General features: G+C 43.3%; 1 protein-coding gene across 1 annotated transcript in view; it reads right to left on the reverse strand.

Moving 5' to 3' along the window:
• FNIP2 (folliculin interacting protein 2) overlaps window positions 1-14,760 on the reverse strand; it is a 48,692-nt gene extending 33,932 nt beyond the window's left edge. Inside the window, exon 1 of the mRNA XM_054292717.1 lies at window positions 14,649-14,760. Within this exon, the coding sequence (XP_054148692.1) occupies window positions 14,649-14,743 (95 nt within the window). The 5' untranslated portion in view covers window positions 14,744-14,760. The remainder of the gene's footprint in view (window positions 1-14,648) is intronic.
• Between the last annotated feature and the right edge of the window lie 559 nt (window positions 14,761-15,319).

Consider the following 15,319-nt stretch of genomic DNA (forward strand, 5'->3'; position numbering starts at 1 on the left):
CAGAACAGTTTCTAAACAACAACAAAATACTACATAAATCCACACATGGAAAACACACACAGTCCATAAAGTAGATAACACAGAAAATGGAAGAAAGTGTCCTGCTCTGCAGATATAATCCTCTCTGAAGCAAAATTTAATCACTCTTTTTCTAGGCTATGTGACAGTATGTCACCTGCTCTGTTTGTAGGTCATTTCCTGTCCATCTTCACTACAAGACAATTACCTAAACTATTTTGACTCAAGGTAACACTTTAGCAAGAAAATTTGGGGTGGGGGAAGAGAAATAAATGTATGTGATGTAGTTCAGAATAGTTTTCTGTATAAGTTACAGCTGTCCACTAAAACTTAAGCACTGTTTTCAATATAAGAGAATATTTTCTGAGACCCATGCAAGGCTTTATTTTCCAAACAGCTTTTAGAAGCGGCTAGAGAAGCTTAAGGAAACAAAGTTTGAATCATACGTGCTGTTTCAATGAGGATTTCTTTTTGCAAAGCATACACTTAAGCAGGATTGATACACATAAAATGCCTAGACCCAGACATTCAGGATTAGTGCCAAAACACATTTTGGGAAGAAGTGGAATATCTTTTGAATTGCTTAATAAGGATTTTCCCTCTTTTAGTTCATTGAATAGCTTACGGGGAACACAGGTTTCTATCCTCCCTCCTAATTTGCCTCATTTACCCTGCATTGTTTCTTCTCTTTCTGAAACCTCAGATATGGAAGAGTTGTGCTGATGCCACACCACATTCCTTTTCCACAATGACTTAAAGTAGTCCTAATATGGCAAAGCTCTATTAACCTCAGATGAACTACCTTGTTCAAGCATGATACATAGTTATAAGTTTCACACAAGTTAGGCGGGATACATTGCAGATTAGTCACGCAACAAGTGAAGGAAGGTATTATTTGGAGCACTGCTCTCTCTCTCTCAAGACAGATTTTCCTGAAGGAAGAGTTCAGGTGGAGAAAAATAAAGTTCTAGGTATGAAATCATTGTACAGAAGGGTTACTTTTTTTAGGTTAATTCTGTATGTTCTACGAAATCCAAAACAATATTGGATATATTTGTTCCTTGCAAAGCTGGAATTCCACAGATTCCCTGCTTAGGAAAGAACAATATGCTGGATTTTTGTAAGGCTGGAAGCATCTTTTCATCATCTTTGTTGCTACAAAGCAGTATCATCACAGACATGCACAAAAAAATGACAAGACACACACACTGCTGATAGAGGTTAACAAACAGATCTACGCAAGCTGGAGTTACCATGAAGTGCAGACATCAGCTTTCCACAAACATCAAGAGCAGCCCATTAAACCAGTGCGTCAGAACTCAACTTCTCTGTGTTATCAGGCATCACTGCTCACTGGCTTATCTACAAGTCTGAAGTTTGGGAGCTAGCTTTCATAGAGCATCTCAGTAATAATGCAGAAATAAAAAAATAAAACCCACAACAAAACCCTAATCAAAGAAAACACCCAGCAAGTACATTGTTTGATGCAGGACCACAAATAGCACAGAGACAGCACTCTCAGTTGCGAGCTCCAGAAGTGGAATTTTTCATTACCAAAGAGAAGACTTGTAGTTGCATGAAAAAAAGGCATGCATTTAATTGTGTTTTACAATGGTTTTCTTCTTTCTCAATGAAGAAAAGTGTGGTTTTTGTTAAACTAGGTCTTTAACTAAACTAGGTGGACCCTAGGTCCACCACCTAGCTCTTTCATCCACACAGAAAGCTGTGCTTACTTTTATCAACTTTCTCCTTTGCATCCCAGTTTCTGCCGTCATTGCCATAGCTTCCAACAGTCAGGAGAGCTCAGTTGACCCAAAGTAAGTCAAGCATTTTGCAGAAGCTGTTTCAGAGCGATGATCTTTATTATTACAAAGAACTGACAATTTGCTTGTAACCTGACACTCTCCAGGATTTGACAGCGCTCCTTTCCCTGTTTATTTTTTCAAGGCACCTGCAATAACCAGCTTCCAGCTTTGACTGGAGCCAAAGAGCAGCTCCATCCGGGAGCAGGCAGCGCTGGGTGCGGCGCCTGCGCTGCCCGGCCAGGCCACCCCAGCTCCTGCAGCACGCAGCGCTGGCTCCCAGCTAATGCATCATTCCCGTGGCACTTGCTCCAGCGGCGCCATGTGACTGGGCCAGCGGCCAGGAACACAGCTACTAAATACAGACACTGCCAAGGCACGTCTGGGAACTGCCTCTGCCAGAAAATGATATTAAGAGAAATCCTTTATCCTGCCTCTGCCTTTCCCCACCTTCTCTTGAATGCAAGGAAGAACTACACATTGTACATCTGTCTGAAGGAGAATTCTGAGCAGCAGTGCAAGGCAGAATCTGGTATTTATAGCACTGCACTAGCTCTTACTCCATTGCAATACTGTATAAAAGTCCTGACAGATCTCAGACCTTAGTATCTCCTACATAAGTGAGCAAGCCAAGTCACACATCACCACACCTTAGGGTTGGTATCCTGAGGCATGGGTTTGGTTGCCTGTTCCTTCCTGTTCCTTCTCCCTCCTCTACAGAGCCCTATATTCTATTCTTTTTATTTAAGGAAGATTCTGTATACAGCTTTTAAACCTTTGTTCAAAGGATTATTTTCAGAATATGAAAAAAATTACTAAGAAAAAATGTTATTTATTGGACATATGTAAATACATAGATACAGAGAGATAAACAATGCCAGGTGTTGAGCATTCCCCCCAATTTTTTCTAGCTAAATGAATTTTTTCTGCTGTAACACACACGAACACCTTCACTCCAAGCAGCTAAAAACACCCGCATGTTAACAGCAACCATTTCTTTAGAAATTTCCTTCACTTCTGCTATGAAAAGGCTGCATTCACAAGAGGCCTTTGTGAACTGCAGAGGATGTGGCACTTTCTCAAGCTTTACAGACAGAAGTTGAGGGTACTCTCTCCAGGGGCACAGAAAGATTGCAAATTCCCATTTCTCATCATGGTTCTGAACACGCACTCCCACAGTACAAAAGAACACACTCAAGGAGGGCTAGAGGCAAGTGCTATCCAAGGACCCCATGGCCCTCTTCCAAGGGAAATTGCTTCAGAAGGGGTCAGTTTCATCTAACCCAAAAGCACAAACTCAGCAGTATCACTTCACTTACAAAGTGAAGTGAATTAATATTTAAATTAATTAATATTTACCTCCTGAATTCCTATTCTATGAAAAGATATCACATGTGGCTCTCTAACAGTGCTGAGAGCTAAAGCAGCCCAGTTTTTTTGACCAGCTAACACAATATTGGTAAGACCTCTGTAAATTATTATGTTAAACTGTTGTAAGAACAAGATGTGTTTTGATCCTTCTAAAGCAGAGATTGTAGCTGAAAAGTTAGTCTGCAATAACCAGGAAGGGAAGGAAGACAAACTAAGTTGAATATTTATGAGAAAGTACTGATTTACCCAACTGGCAAGAATATGGGAAAGAACACATACACAAGTAGCCATGCTTGATCACCCAAAGTTGCTGCAGCATGAACAGCAAAGTCCATTGCTTTGGTCTAGATGAATGCCAGGAAATCCTGATTTAGATTGAATGAAGTGATAATATGGACGGATATAACGTCAGCTCTGGCATTTTTCACTAGTCATGGCCAAAAATACGTTTTGCTCCTCTTGTTTTTGTTATGATAATTTGTCCATTCCATCCAAAACACTTTCCTTAACTCTCTCTTGTAGACAACACACAGAGTAGCTTTCTAGTAACTAGAACTGAATCTTGAAGGCTTACATAGATTTATTTTCAAGTTTCACTGGAAAGAGAAGGAGAAACACCTTGGGACCATGTGCAGAAGATCATGGCAATTAAATCACTCATACCATATACCTTCTCAATGAAAAAAACACACACAAAACCAACCAAACAAACCACAGTCCTGCAGCTGACTGGCATGGGCAAACCTACCCTTGCTGCAAGCCACTATGCTAAAGACTTACATTCTGTTTACCACCAATTGCGTAGGACTTTGAATGTATAAATAGTCATTAAGTTATGAAACAGTCTCCCCTCCTTAAAGCAGGCCAACCACTCTAAACTACTCACATAGGATCTCAAACATTTTCTCAAAAACACTGGTATTACAGAAGACTTAGAAGTTTATCCAGTCAGGTTTGCTTGTAATTACAGCTGACCGCACCCAGCTAGCATTTGGCTGCCAAGTATCAGTCCATCAATCCTGAAATGTTTGAGGAAAAAAAAATAAAAATCACACAGAAAATTCAGTTGCATTCTTGTCCTGCAATAAGAATGATTTGCACATTGATAGATGCAAACAAATTTCAGTCAGCAAGCTTATGTAGCAATTATTAGACAAATTAGAAACCTTCCTCCTCACAAGAAGGTAAAACCTGGTCAAGCTCCTTTAGTGTTCCCCAAAAAAAACAGTGTACAAGAAAATCCTTTATAACAGACCTGATTTACTCCTGAGATGAAGTCTATCAGAGCAGACTCTCTAGAAGCCATCCTAACAACTACAGATTCAGGATAACTTCATTTAAATACAAACAAAACTCACTTTCTTTTCACTTTCTGTCAAAACAGGGACCAAGGATACAACTCTGATGAAGACTACAGTCACCTTTTAGTGCTTCAGTAATGTGAACAAAAAGCCAAAATCAAATCAAATTTCAATCAAATTTCTAGTTCACACACTAACACATTTCAATCCAAATACAGAATTATTTCTTTAATCAGAGGTTCAAGTCATCTTTGGCACTCTACACAGATGTGTTTTGCTTAAAAATAAAGAAATTGGACAGATACATTATCAATGTGCACATGGGTTCATTGAGTTGACTGTTTCAAAAAACCCACATTCACTACAAAATACATTGTTCTGTTTGCATTTTCATCTTCTTTGCACACCTATCCCTGCACCCATTATCCAGTCCAGCTGTACATATGCACCAAGTGCTATGATAAAGTGACAAACAGAAATAGCTATTTTCAAATAGATGTTATTTCCCTAGTTCCATTCAAAAGCATTCCCAAATATATCCCTGTTTGTAAGACTGCTTCCAGGAACTTCTGAGCACAAGAAATTTAGTACCTGAACTTTTTTGAACTCAACTGTACTGTGACCTAGTCCAGAGCAGGTGACTGACATCTATCCCCAAGCCTCCCAAGCACCAAAGTCATTAGGCATTACTCATCCACTCCCTAAGTTAGAATTGTGTCTGAAATCATTTTAGGGCTCTGTAAGCACGATTTATATGCACAGGCAAATCTCATAATTACCTTTATAAGGAGAGAGGGTTAATTTTTCCAACTCTTTAACTTGATGTGATCTAGAAATGCTTTTAACAGTTGGGAGGGCAGAGGTTGCACTCCTGAAGCGGCTAACACGGGAGAGCAACCTTCCTCAAGGCTAAAAGCCAAGACAAGTAGGAGCTAAGGTGCATGTCACTATGGTTGTCTGCTAAGTGAACTGAAGTGGCCACTAAATCCCTCTTCTTTATTCCAGCCTTCTCAACACGGCTGAGGATTAGCCCTCCATAACCATTCCTACGTGGTGTGACAGCTTCACACACACTACTGTAAGAAGAGCTGGTTCTATCCCTGACCTCTACACAGACACCACTGAGAGCATCTCAACACTGCTCTATCAGCGCTACTGTGGACGTGACCAATGTTCAGGCAATGCCCAATTCCAGCACAGAACAGGAGACTCCAGTAGCATCTTATAACATTGAAGCCATTCACCAAGACCAAGCCTTCATATGCATGGACTAACCATGCTGCTCCACAGCTGAGCAAAGTGGTTTCTGCACCAAATTTCTTCTTCCTTGCTCCTGTACCTTCCTTCCCAGCGCCTCACAGGTCTCCACCCACCTTGTTCAACCCAAGCTGTTAAACAAGACAGGACACTTCAGAAACAAAAGGCTCATGACATTTCCTATAGAATGACCTGTCCTAAAAAGTACAATCCATTTTAGGGCGCAAGTTAGAGAGCAGGGCGTTAAATGTGAAGATTTTAAAAGGTCATTTTGGGGGAATGTGAAGGAAAGGCAAGCAAATGTGGCAGACACAAGCACTCAAATGCTCAGCAATAGCTGGACAAACTCATGTGCCCACATAAAAAAACAGAAGATACAAAAAAAAATTTGTCTGAACATAAAATAATTTCTGTGAATTGCAGATTTCAAAAAGTTGCAGTAACTATCTTTTCCAGACCACAGCGGGTTTTAACATTATAACATTACATTCTGTAAAATCATCCACATTCAATGAAATGATAATAACTAAATAATAACTTGCTAAGGACTATGTATTCAACAGTTTGTACAGCCTTCTCTCTGGAGTTTCCTTCAAAAATTTTATCTCATGTACTCTGCTCAGATTTTCTGTACTCCTGGAGCTGTGCGTTACAAACCCAACCCCATGAGTTGAGCAATTTCAGGTGTTGGATAACATCCAGATTCAGAATTCAGTACAAATACTCTGCACAGAAATTCAGAGCACTGAGTTCATTCAAGCCTGTTTTCTTTCATAAAAGTCAGTAAACTCAGTGAAAACAAAAGTTGAGTTATTGTAAGAAACTTCCCGATTCCATTATAAAAAATTAAGTACTACTGTGTTCAGATTTCTAATTTGAAAGTGCTAATACCAAATTCAGACTGCTAGCACCTTTATTAGCAAAATGAATAAATATTGTCAATTGTTTACTTAATACAGCTGATTTCATTAGTACATCTAAAATTTCACTGAGCACCTTGGAGGAGAAAAGCTGAGCTGTATTGCACTGAAGTGAGAGCATCCTGCAGAGAAAGCTCCACACTGATTCAGTAATTACATTACAGCTCAAGTTTCACTTCAGCAAAGGCTATGGAAGCAGAATCATGACTCAGTTCTAACAGCAGCTAGTGTGATGTAAAGCCCTCGTGCCCGTTTATCAGTACAATTCTAAGAATCTCGCCCCTATGAGAAGTGTGCTGGCTGACCACAGACATTTCAGCTGCTGGTCAGGTAAATGCATCTGCACTTGCCCTGTGGATGTGGTGAAGACACGAGCACTGTTGCCACAACTCCTAAGCTCGTTTGCTCAGTGAGTGTCTCAGAACACTTTGTCTTGTAGCCTGCACAGGAGCTTGTCTTGTGACCTCAGCCTTGCACATTAAAACATGACATTACTGAGGTATTCAAGTGACAAACCGGGCAAATGGGGTGACTTGAGAAGGGCACTTACAGTGGGGAGAGAGCAGAACAGAGAAGAACCTGAGCATGAAGATTAAGAAGCAGCATAGGTGGAGCACACACAGAGGAGCTGATTCATGACAGGCAAAGGTGAACTGCCCTGTCCATGCCTGTTAGTCAGATCAGCAGTAATCTGACACTATCACAGGAAGCACACTGAAAAAGTGCAGACAGATATTTGCTGTCTTCACATGAGTACCCCATTCAAAGTCCTCCTTTTCCTGCTTATTCTCTCTAGCAAGCCTGTTCACCACCACCCCACAGAACTGCATTCCTCATCTTTTGCCTAAGAAATGTACCCATGGAAACCTTCACACAGCAAATGCTGGTAATTAGGACAGCCTAAGAACATTCTTCTTACAACGCTTCATCTAAGCTGCATACAAGACAACAGTGTGCTCTTAATCAAGGGTGCACTTAGCAGTAACACTTGACAAATATAAAACACAACACATGACTCCAAATCTGAATTTACTCTTCAGAAGCTATCCACGAACATCACTAAGATGCAAAGTACACGATGAAAGTACATGATTGTTAGTGTCAGAAGGAATTCTTAAAGGAACAGGTACATCACCACGGTTTATAGCACATATAGTGAGTATTAATCTAAAGAATTTTCTTTGCAAAGGAAGTCCTCAGCATCTTCAATAATACCAAAATGTGAGAATGTTCTCACAAGGGATTATCTGTATGAGAAAAATTACTCCATTTTCTGTCCCCTCAACCCCAACTCCTTTGTCTCATCTACTATCTCAGGGCGTTTGGTCTGCTGTTACTCACTGTTCAGACCAAAGCAACATCTGAGGGCCCCCACCATGCACTGGAAACACCTACATCCCACAACGTCAAAGTGGGATGATATGATGACTAATGACTAAAACATTTTTGTGAAAACTCTACCATCTTCCTTCCCCCGAAATTTAATAAAGCTATTTTGCAACTTGAACTTAGTTTACATAAGAAAAGTTACAAAGTTTATGTAACTTTACATGAAGGCACCCGCTACTGGCAACAAAGGCCTCCATCAGTTTTTAAAACGTTTCTCCACAAATTCAGCTTTTATGAATGCTTGTCCACATTTTTCAGCCTCAAGCAGCTTTATTTTCTCATTCACTTCAAGCCATTTACAGCTATTCCCCTACAGCATTAGCATCACTGTGTTAAATTGCAGTGTTTCCTGCTTTAAGTTGTGCCACCAAGGAAAGATACCTCAAGGCTTTCTGCTGCCACTATTCCCTAAATCACTTTCCACTGAGCACAGTATGTGGCACAGCTCTCACCTAGTTTTGGACATGTCAACAGAAGCGCCCTAAGAATAAGGAATCAAGCATCTACTATCCAACTGCACACCAATTTTAGAATAAACACATGGAACTGCATGGATAAGTTACTTGTAAATCAGAAACAAGATAATCCACAGGCAAAACTCATTTGACTGCCAGGCAATAATGCATCTTTTCATGGAATAATCAAGGTACAGCCATCCCTCTCAGAATGTCAGTAGTTTGTGCATTTCCACACATTTTTTGCCATTTGTGACAAAGACAAAAACCAAAACAAAAAACGGTGTCTTCTTGCAATGTTAAGAGAGATGGAGCTAGACTCAGAACAAAGCTAGAGCAAACCAAGGGTTTGTCAATGACAGCAGTGTTTAGGGGAGGGGAAATTCAAACAACTAATGCAGAAATGGCATTAGCTCCTGCTAAGCTCAAAACCAGAGGACTTGGGGCTTGTTTTCCTCCAAAAAAGCCCCAGGCTGGAAGTGTGGTTTCCATGTCAAAAGACCATACTTTCAATTACTTCCTGTCTAAGCTGGTTTTTTGAGTGAGACTCTAGTAAAGCTCTTTCTGCAGAACTTATTCTTTAGCTCACTTTAGGGATGAAAGACTAACACCAGTGCAAAGGTGTAATACTGCAGCCTGAGGCTCACCTTCAGCTGTCTGTGAAATGGTGTACAGTTTAGATCTGCTCTTTGACCTGTCCTGCCCCCATGCTCAGGTCTGGCCTTGGGCTGGATTGCCCTTTTACAGCATGTAAAACACTGAATTTTTTTCAAATACTTTTAAAAAGGTTTACAGCCAGATGTTTATGGGTATTTCCACGTATGAAGATGTACATGTGTGCTCAGTAGGGTAACTGGTGTGTGGATCTCTACAAAACTGCAAGAAGCTCAAGAAAAAACCCATATTAGGTCACAAGAACATTCTGAGGAGTGTTTCATTTGAACAAACTGACATACAAGCAGACTCCAAGCTCACTGCTGCTTTCTTTCCTTTTTCAGAAGGTGGAACATTGCCAGGCTGGTAATAAATGCTGTGAAATAATGCTTAGCAAGTAGGAGCTCACCAAGCATTTCAGTACTATGACCAAAGGAATCACTAGTACCAGCTGCCAAACAAATGATCTCATGTACCAAAGCTAACAAACTGTTACCAGATAGATATCCTGCAGCTACAACATGACATCCGCTCCATTATATACACCAGAAGGAGCAGTTGATACTTAAAGCTGAAGAAATAGACTGCATGCAAGTTTCAGACACAGCTGAAATAACACAACCTTTAAAAAAAAAAAAAAAAAAACCACTTGAAATGAAGTTATTCCCTACTTTACAACAGTCCTTCACTACACATACCAATATCACAGAAATTTAATCACAGGTTGCAATGCATAAATTATATATTCAGCAGGGAAAGCAGTCTTCCAAAAACTCCAATACATTTATTTTCATTTAAAAAACTCAAAACCAAACAAAACTATAAAAGACTGAAATTAAGGTGAAGTCTGTATCCACAGCTTAAGGAAAACCTCAGACTTTATGTTGAAAAGTCCAGAAAAGCAGAGATGTGAAATTTCTTCTAGAATCAGGTAAACACAATGACAGAAAAACTGCCATCAGTTTAAGTAAAATCAAACTATCTGCAACCCATATCAATTTCCTTAAGGCCATCCCCCAATACCTTACTCAAATATGTGCTTAGCTCTTGAGACACTCTACCCTGGAGATACTATGTGCTTATACTCTATGCAATCCCTAAAACTTCATGGGTTGTTCAGTGGGCAAGGAACTGGTTGGAGGGCACTGGTCAACGGCTCAGAGTCCTGATGGACATCAGTGACAAACGGCATCCCTTGGGGAATATCAGTAATGAAATTGTGTGCACCCTCAGCAAATCTGCAGATGACACCAAGCTGTGCTTGCCTGCACACTTGAAGGATGGGATGCCAGCCCAAGGGACCTAGACAAGCTCAAGAAGTAGGCCCATGGCAATCTCATGAGGTTTAACAAGACCAAATGTGAGGTGCTGCACCTGGGTCAGAACAAACCCTGGTATCAGCACAGGCTGGGGATGGACAGATTCAGAGCAGCCCTGCCCAGAAGGACTTGGGGGTGCTGGTGGGTGAGAGGCTGGACATGACCCAGCCATGTGCACTTGCAATCCAGGAAGCCAAACATGTCCTGGGCTACATTAAAAGCAGCGTGGCCAGCAGGACCAGGGAGACTGTTCTGCCCTTCTGCCCTGCCCTTGTGAGACCCCACCTGCAGTGCTGCATCCAGCTCTGGGGGTCCCCACCAGAGGAAGGACATTGACCTGTTGGAGCAAGTCCAGAGGAGAGACACATGATTAGAGGGATGGAGCATCTCTCCTGTGATGAAAGACTGAGAGAACTGAGGCTGTTCAAACTGGAAAAGAGAAGCCTTTAGGACAACTTCATTGCTGCTTTCCATTACCTGAAGGGAGCCTACAAAATTATGGAGAGAGAAATTTAAAAACACATGCAATGGCTTCAAACGAGGAGAATAGGTGTAGATGAGATATTAGGAAAAATTCTTTACTGTGAGGGTGGTAAAACACTGGAAGAGTCTGCCCAGAAAAGTAGTGGATGCCCCATCCCTGTAAATGTTGAAGGCCAGGTTGGATGGGGCTCTGATCAGTGTGGTCTAGTGGAAGGTATCCCTGTCTAAGGCAGCAGTGGATGGAACTAGAGGATCTCTAAGGTCTCTTCCAACACAAGCTGATCTATGATTCTGCTGAATACATGACTCTGGTAGCACTCCAAAATATTGTACAAACTATGCTAAACCAATTTCATATGGGAAGCAACATTTGATAAGGAAATAAGAAGTTTTAGGGGAATTTAGCCACATAAATACACACTGCTTACACACAAAGTAATTAGGGTTTTCCCAGAGCCTCAGAGGCTAAGAAGAAATATATTCAATTACAGTCACTCAAGTGCCTCTGTTGAAGGGGATGTGTGTATACACACACATCCATCTTTACATATGTATTACACACATAGATATATATACTTTTAGTTAAGGGAAGCAAGAAGCAGCTGTAAAAAAGGAGAAGCTCGAGTTTGTACACAAAACTGCTTAGAACAAATGTAATATCTCACTAATACACGTCTATTCCAGCTGGTTTATAATTTTTGTAAAAAAGGAATTAAGCTATTCTATAATTCTAACTACTACCCTTCTAGCACTTCATACTTCCATTATCTTGAAGGGAGGCCTGGGCCAGTAGAAAGTCCTGCTATCCCAATAGCTCTATATTAGCATCTGCACCTTATGTTTACACTCTCCTCACCCTGCAGGTAAAGGTTGTGCTCATGTGAGCATGTCATGGAGCTCAGACTAGCTCCACAGAGTGCATTAATTGCTGCTAAGGACCTGACACCCACAGTACATGTGCTCTGGAGTTGTACTTTTGACCAGCTGTAGTATGGTCCCGGGGATTGAATGCCCATTAGTGGTTGGAACACACATTCTAATTTCATTCATTCCAACAGGAATCCAGTTTATGCACCAAAGCCACTTGGCTTTGTGAGCCAAAGTGCAGTTAGTGGGACAATTTAGAGGTTTTCTTTACAAGAGAACTCCTGAGCCAAATTAATATGTTCATATTCATGCACCCAAGAAATAATTTCCTGTGGCTCCACATTCATCCGTAGGCACCATGTCTCTTGCTCTTTGAGGCTTGCCAGCTCATCTTGGTAAGCAGCACAGACCTTGAAGCTTGATACTTCCTTCAGAGCAGAAGGAGCGTAGACCTCTGGCCAAGATGTAGCTCCCATTAAAGGAGAGAGTGCAACACCATGAGCACATGCAGTGCTTGTTACAGGCAAAATGCAAGCCTGGTTGATAGCCCTCTGCAACAGAACTTTTTCTGGTGTTCCTGGGAAGACTAGAAAACAACTTTTTCCAACAACATAGTTGGAAAAAGTTGTCAAATCACATTAATTTGAGGAGGCATTATCTACAAAAGAGATTTTTCGTGATTCCTCTCTTTTTCAGGATAAGGAGGGTGTGTGAATACACTTAAAGCTTTCAAGGCATTCATAACAATTGAAAGTCCAAGGATACAGATTGTTATTGGTCTCACAGGACCCCTTAACTGAGCTTCACACTGTCAGACATATTGAGCATGGAGGGACCTCACTAACCAAAACCTGGAAGGAATTAAACCAACTAAAGATCCCTAAAAAGGCAGCCTTGTCATTAGAAAATGATTCTGCCACTTTGCATCCAACATTGACCAGCAGTATGTGCTTAATACAGAGCTACCAAAGGATTATGTTTCCTACTTTACTTAGATGAAATCACATCTCTCCACTCCAACAGAGATTACTGTTGAACAGAAAGTCTATTAAAAGCATTGCAGCAAAGCTTCTCAGCCCATGTAAGCATGCTCTTGCAGATCATGAACAGATCACTGGAAAGAAAGAAAAAGCATTACAGCATACTTAAAAGTTGTAAGGAAGAAGCTTAACATTAACAAGCAAAAAACCCCTCCATTCACATGTAAAATACTTCAAAAATTTTATTAACCTTAGGTGCGTCAAAAAAAGCCAGATAGAAAGGGAATGAGGAAAAACAGGGGATAAAAAGATGAAGGGTACCTACAGAAGTATTTTCGTTATAATAGCTTTTATGCAAAGCATCACATAACTTAAATGTTACTTAAACTGAAAACCAAGTGTGGAATATCCTACCCAAAAAACAGAAAGAAGGAGAAAGTACAATCCCTAACTTCACTAAATACTCCAGGCAGAATAATCTTACTGATTTTAGGGGGAAACACACTGTGCAAGGAATCTGCCTTCATGGAGACACTTGATAATCCAATAACAATCCAATAATCCAGAACTCACAACACTGGTCTCTGACACAGAATATGCAAAATAATAGAGTTAGTTTGGAACTGTCAGTTTCGATGTGGAAAACTGTTTTTTTCCACATTAAAGGACATATTTAACTCATAAGGTGGATAAGTGTTAAAAGAAGTAGCAGTTAGAGAAAAATAATCTGCAGTTGCAAGTGCAACATATCGACTCTGCAGCTTCACAAAATTCACCAGATTTGTTCTCTAATATGAATGCAGCTCCAAGACTGTGTCCAATCATTTTCAGAGGAAACACCTTGTAACCCAAATATATTGTCATTTTCATCTTACACTATTGTTCTCCATGATCTTGTAACTTTAGCCACACAAATGGCAATATCCCGCACAGACCATCTTTGGAATTACAATGGTTCCACAACTGTGGTCTTTCATACTTAGCACGACGGCATTTTGTGGATCAAAATATTGCCCACTGCTCTCCCTGACCATCCTCAGTAGTTTCAGCGTTTAAAGCCCAGATTCCAGTTGAGCCCCGTGCACCATCTGATCACAAGACCGGCCAACTCATGCCGCCCAGCAAAACAGGCACAGAGGTTACGGGGCACGCATGTGATTGTCACTGCGCTCACCGGGCCGCTCGGTCTTGTGAGCAGCGCAGATGTCACACGAACAAAGCTCCAAAGCACCAGCCTGAGCAAAATGCTGCCCCCGAAGGTTCAGAAAACATTAAAAGTTCAATATTACACAGAGAATCGATATTATATAGAGGTTATACACATAAACCCCGAAGCATCCATAGCTACTGAGCCTCACGTTTCAGCACGCACGGTATCAAAAGAAGGGGGCAGTGGAAGGTGCCCAATGCTTAGCGGGTCACCAGACTGCGCACGTGTATTTAGGTCACAACAATTAAGCCGTTTCTTAATTTTCCTGTGCTGATGAGACCCGGGCACGAGCTATCCCATCAACCGCGCACAAACGCCAGACAGGGGGCCCGGTGCCTCTCCCCCACCCCTACCGGGGACGAGCGCCCCAGGCTCCCGGGCGTGCCACCGCCAACTCGAGCAGAAAATGGCTGAGAGATCCAACGGGAGGGAACGGCGGGAGAGGAGCCACCCCGGCGCGGCCGTGCCTCCCGCCGCACCCCCTTTCCCCGGCCGTTCCCCTGGAAACTCTGCGGCGAGGGACCCCGCGGGGCTGCGGCACACCTGCGCCCCACGCCGGCCTCCCTGCCGCCTCGCCGGGGCAGCCCCCGGGGCCCGCCCGCTGCTGCCCGCCCCGGCTTACCTGAAGGCGGGCCCCTCCCCCGGAGCCCGGCCGTGGGGGGCCGCCGCGCCGCCGCCCCTTTTGTTGAAGAGCTTCTGGAGCAGGGTGGGAGCCATGCCGCCCTCCCGCCCGGCGGCGGCCCCGCCGCGCCCCTCGCAGCGGCTCAGCGAGCGGCGAGCGGCGGCGGCCGCGGCAGCATCCCCGGAGCCGCTGCGGAGCCGCCCAGCATTCCGCGGAGGCGAGGAGAGGCGAGAGGAGGCGAAAGGAGCGCCGGGCCGCTCAGCCGCGCCGCTGCCGGCGGCCAGCCGTCACCTGAGCGAGGGGCCGGGCGCTCCCGGCGGCGGCGCTGGCACCGGCCGCGCACCGGGCACCGGGCAGGGCAGAGCGAGGCAGCGCTCCCCGCGCCGCCGGCAGACGGAGACGGGGCCGGGGCTGCGGTGGCGCCGCGCCCCTCGGGCCGTCCCCATTGGCTGCGCGGCGCCCCCGCCCAGCCCCAGCACGTGGTAGGGCGCGGAGGCGGCCTTAAAGGGACAGCGCCCGGCCGGGCCGCGCCGCCTGTGCCGGGGAACGGCCCGCGGGGAGCGGCGTGCGCCCATACATCCGACCGGGGAATCCGTGTGAAGGGGCTGGAAGGGGCCTTAAAGGTCATCTAGTCACAGACTGCACTCCCCTGGACAGGGACACTTCCCACT

The sequence above is a fragment of the Melozone crissalis genome, unplaced genomic scaffold, assembly GCF_028551555.1.
Source record: "Melozone crissalis strain CALT ecotype California unplaced genomic scaffold, PUWL_Pcris_2 ptg000006l_1, whole genome shotgun sequence".
Taxonomy (NCBI): Eukaryota; Metazoa; Chordata; class Aves; order Passeriformes; family Passerellidae; genus Melozone; species Melozone crissalis.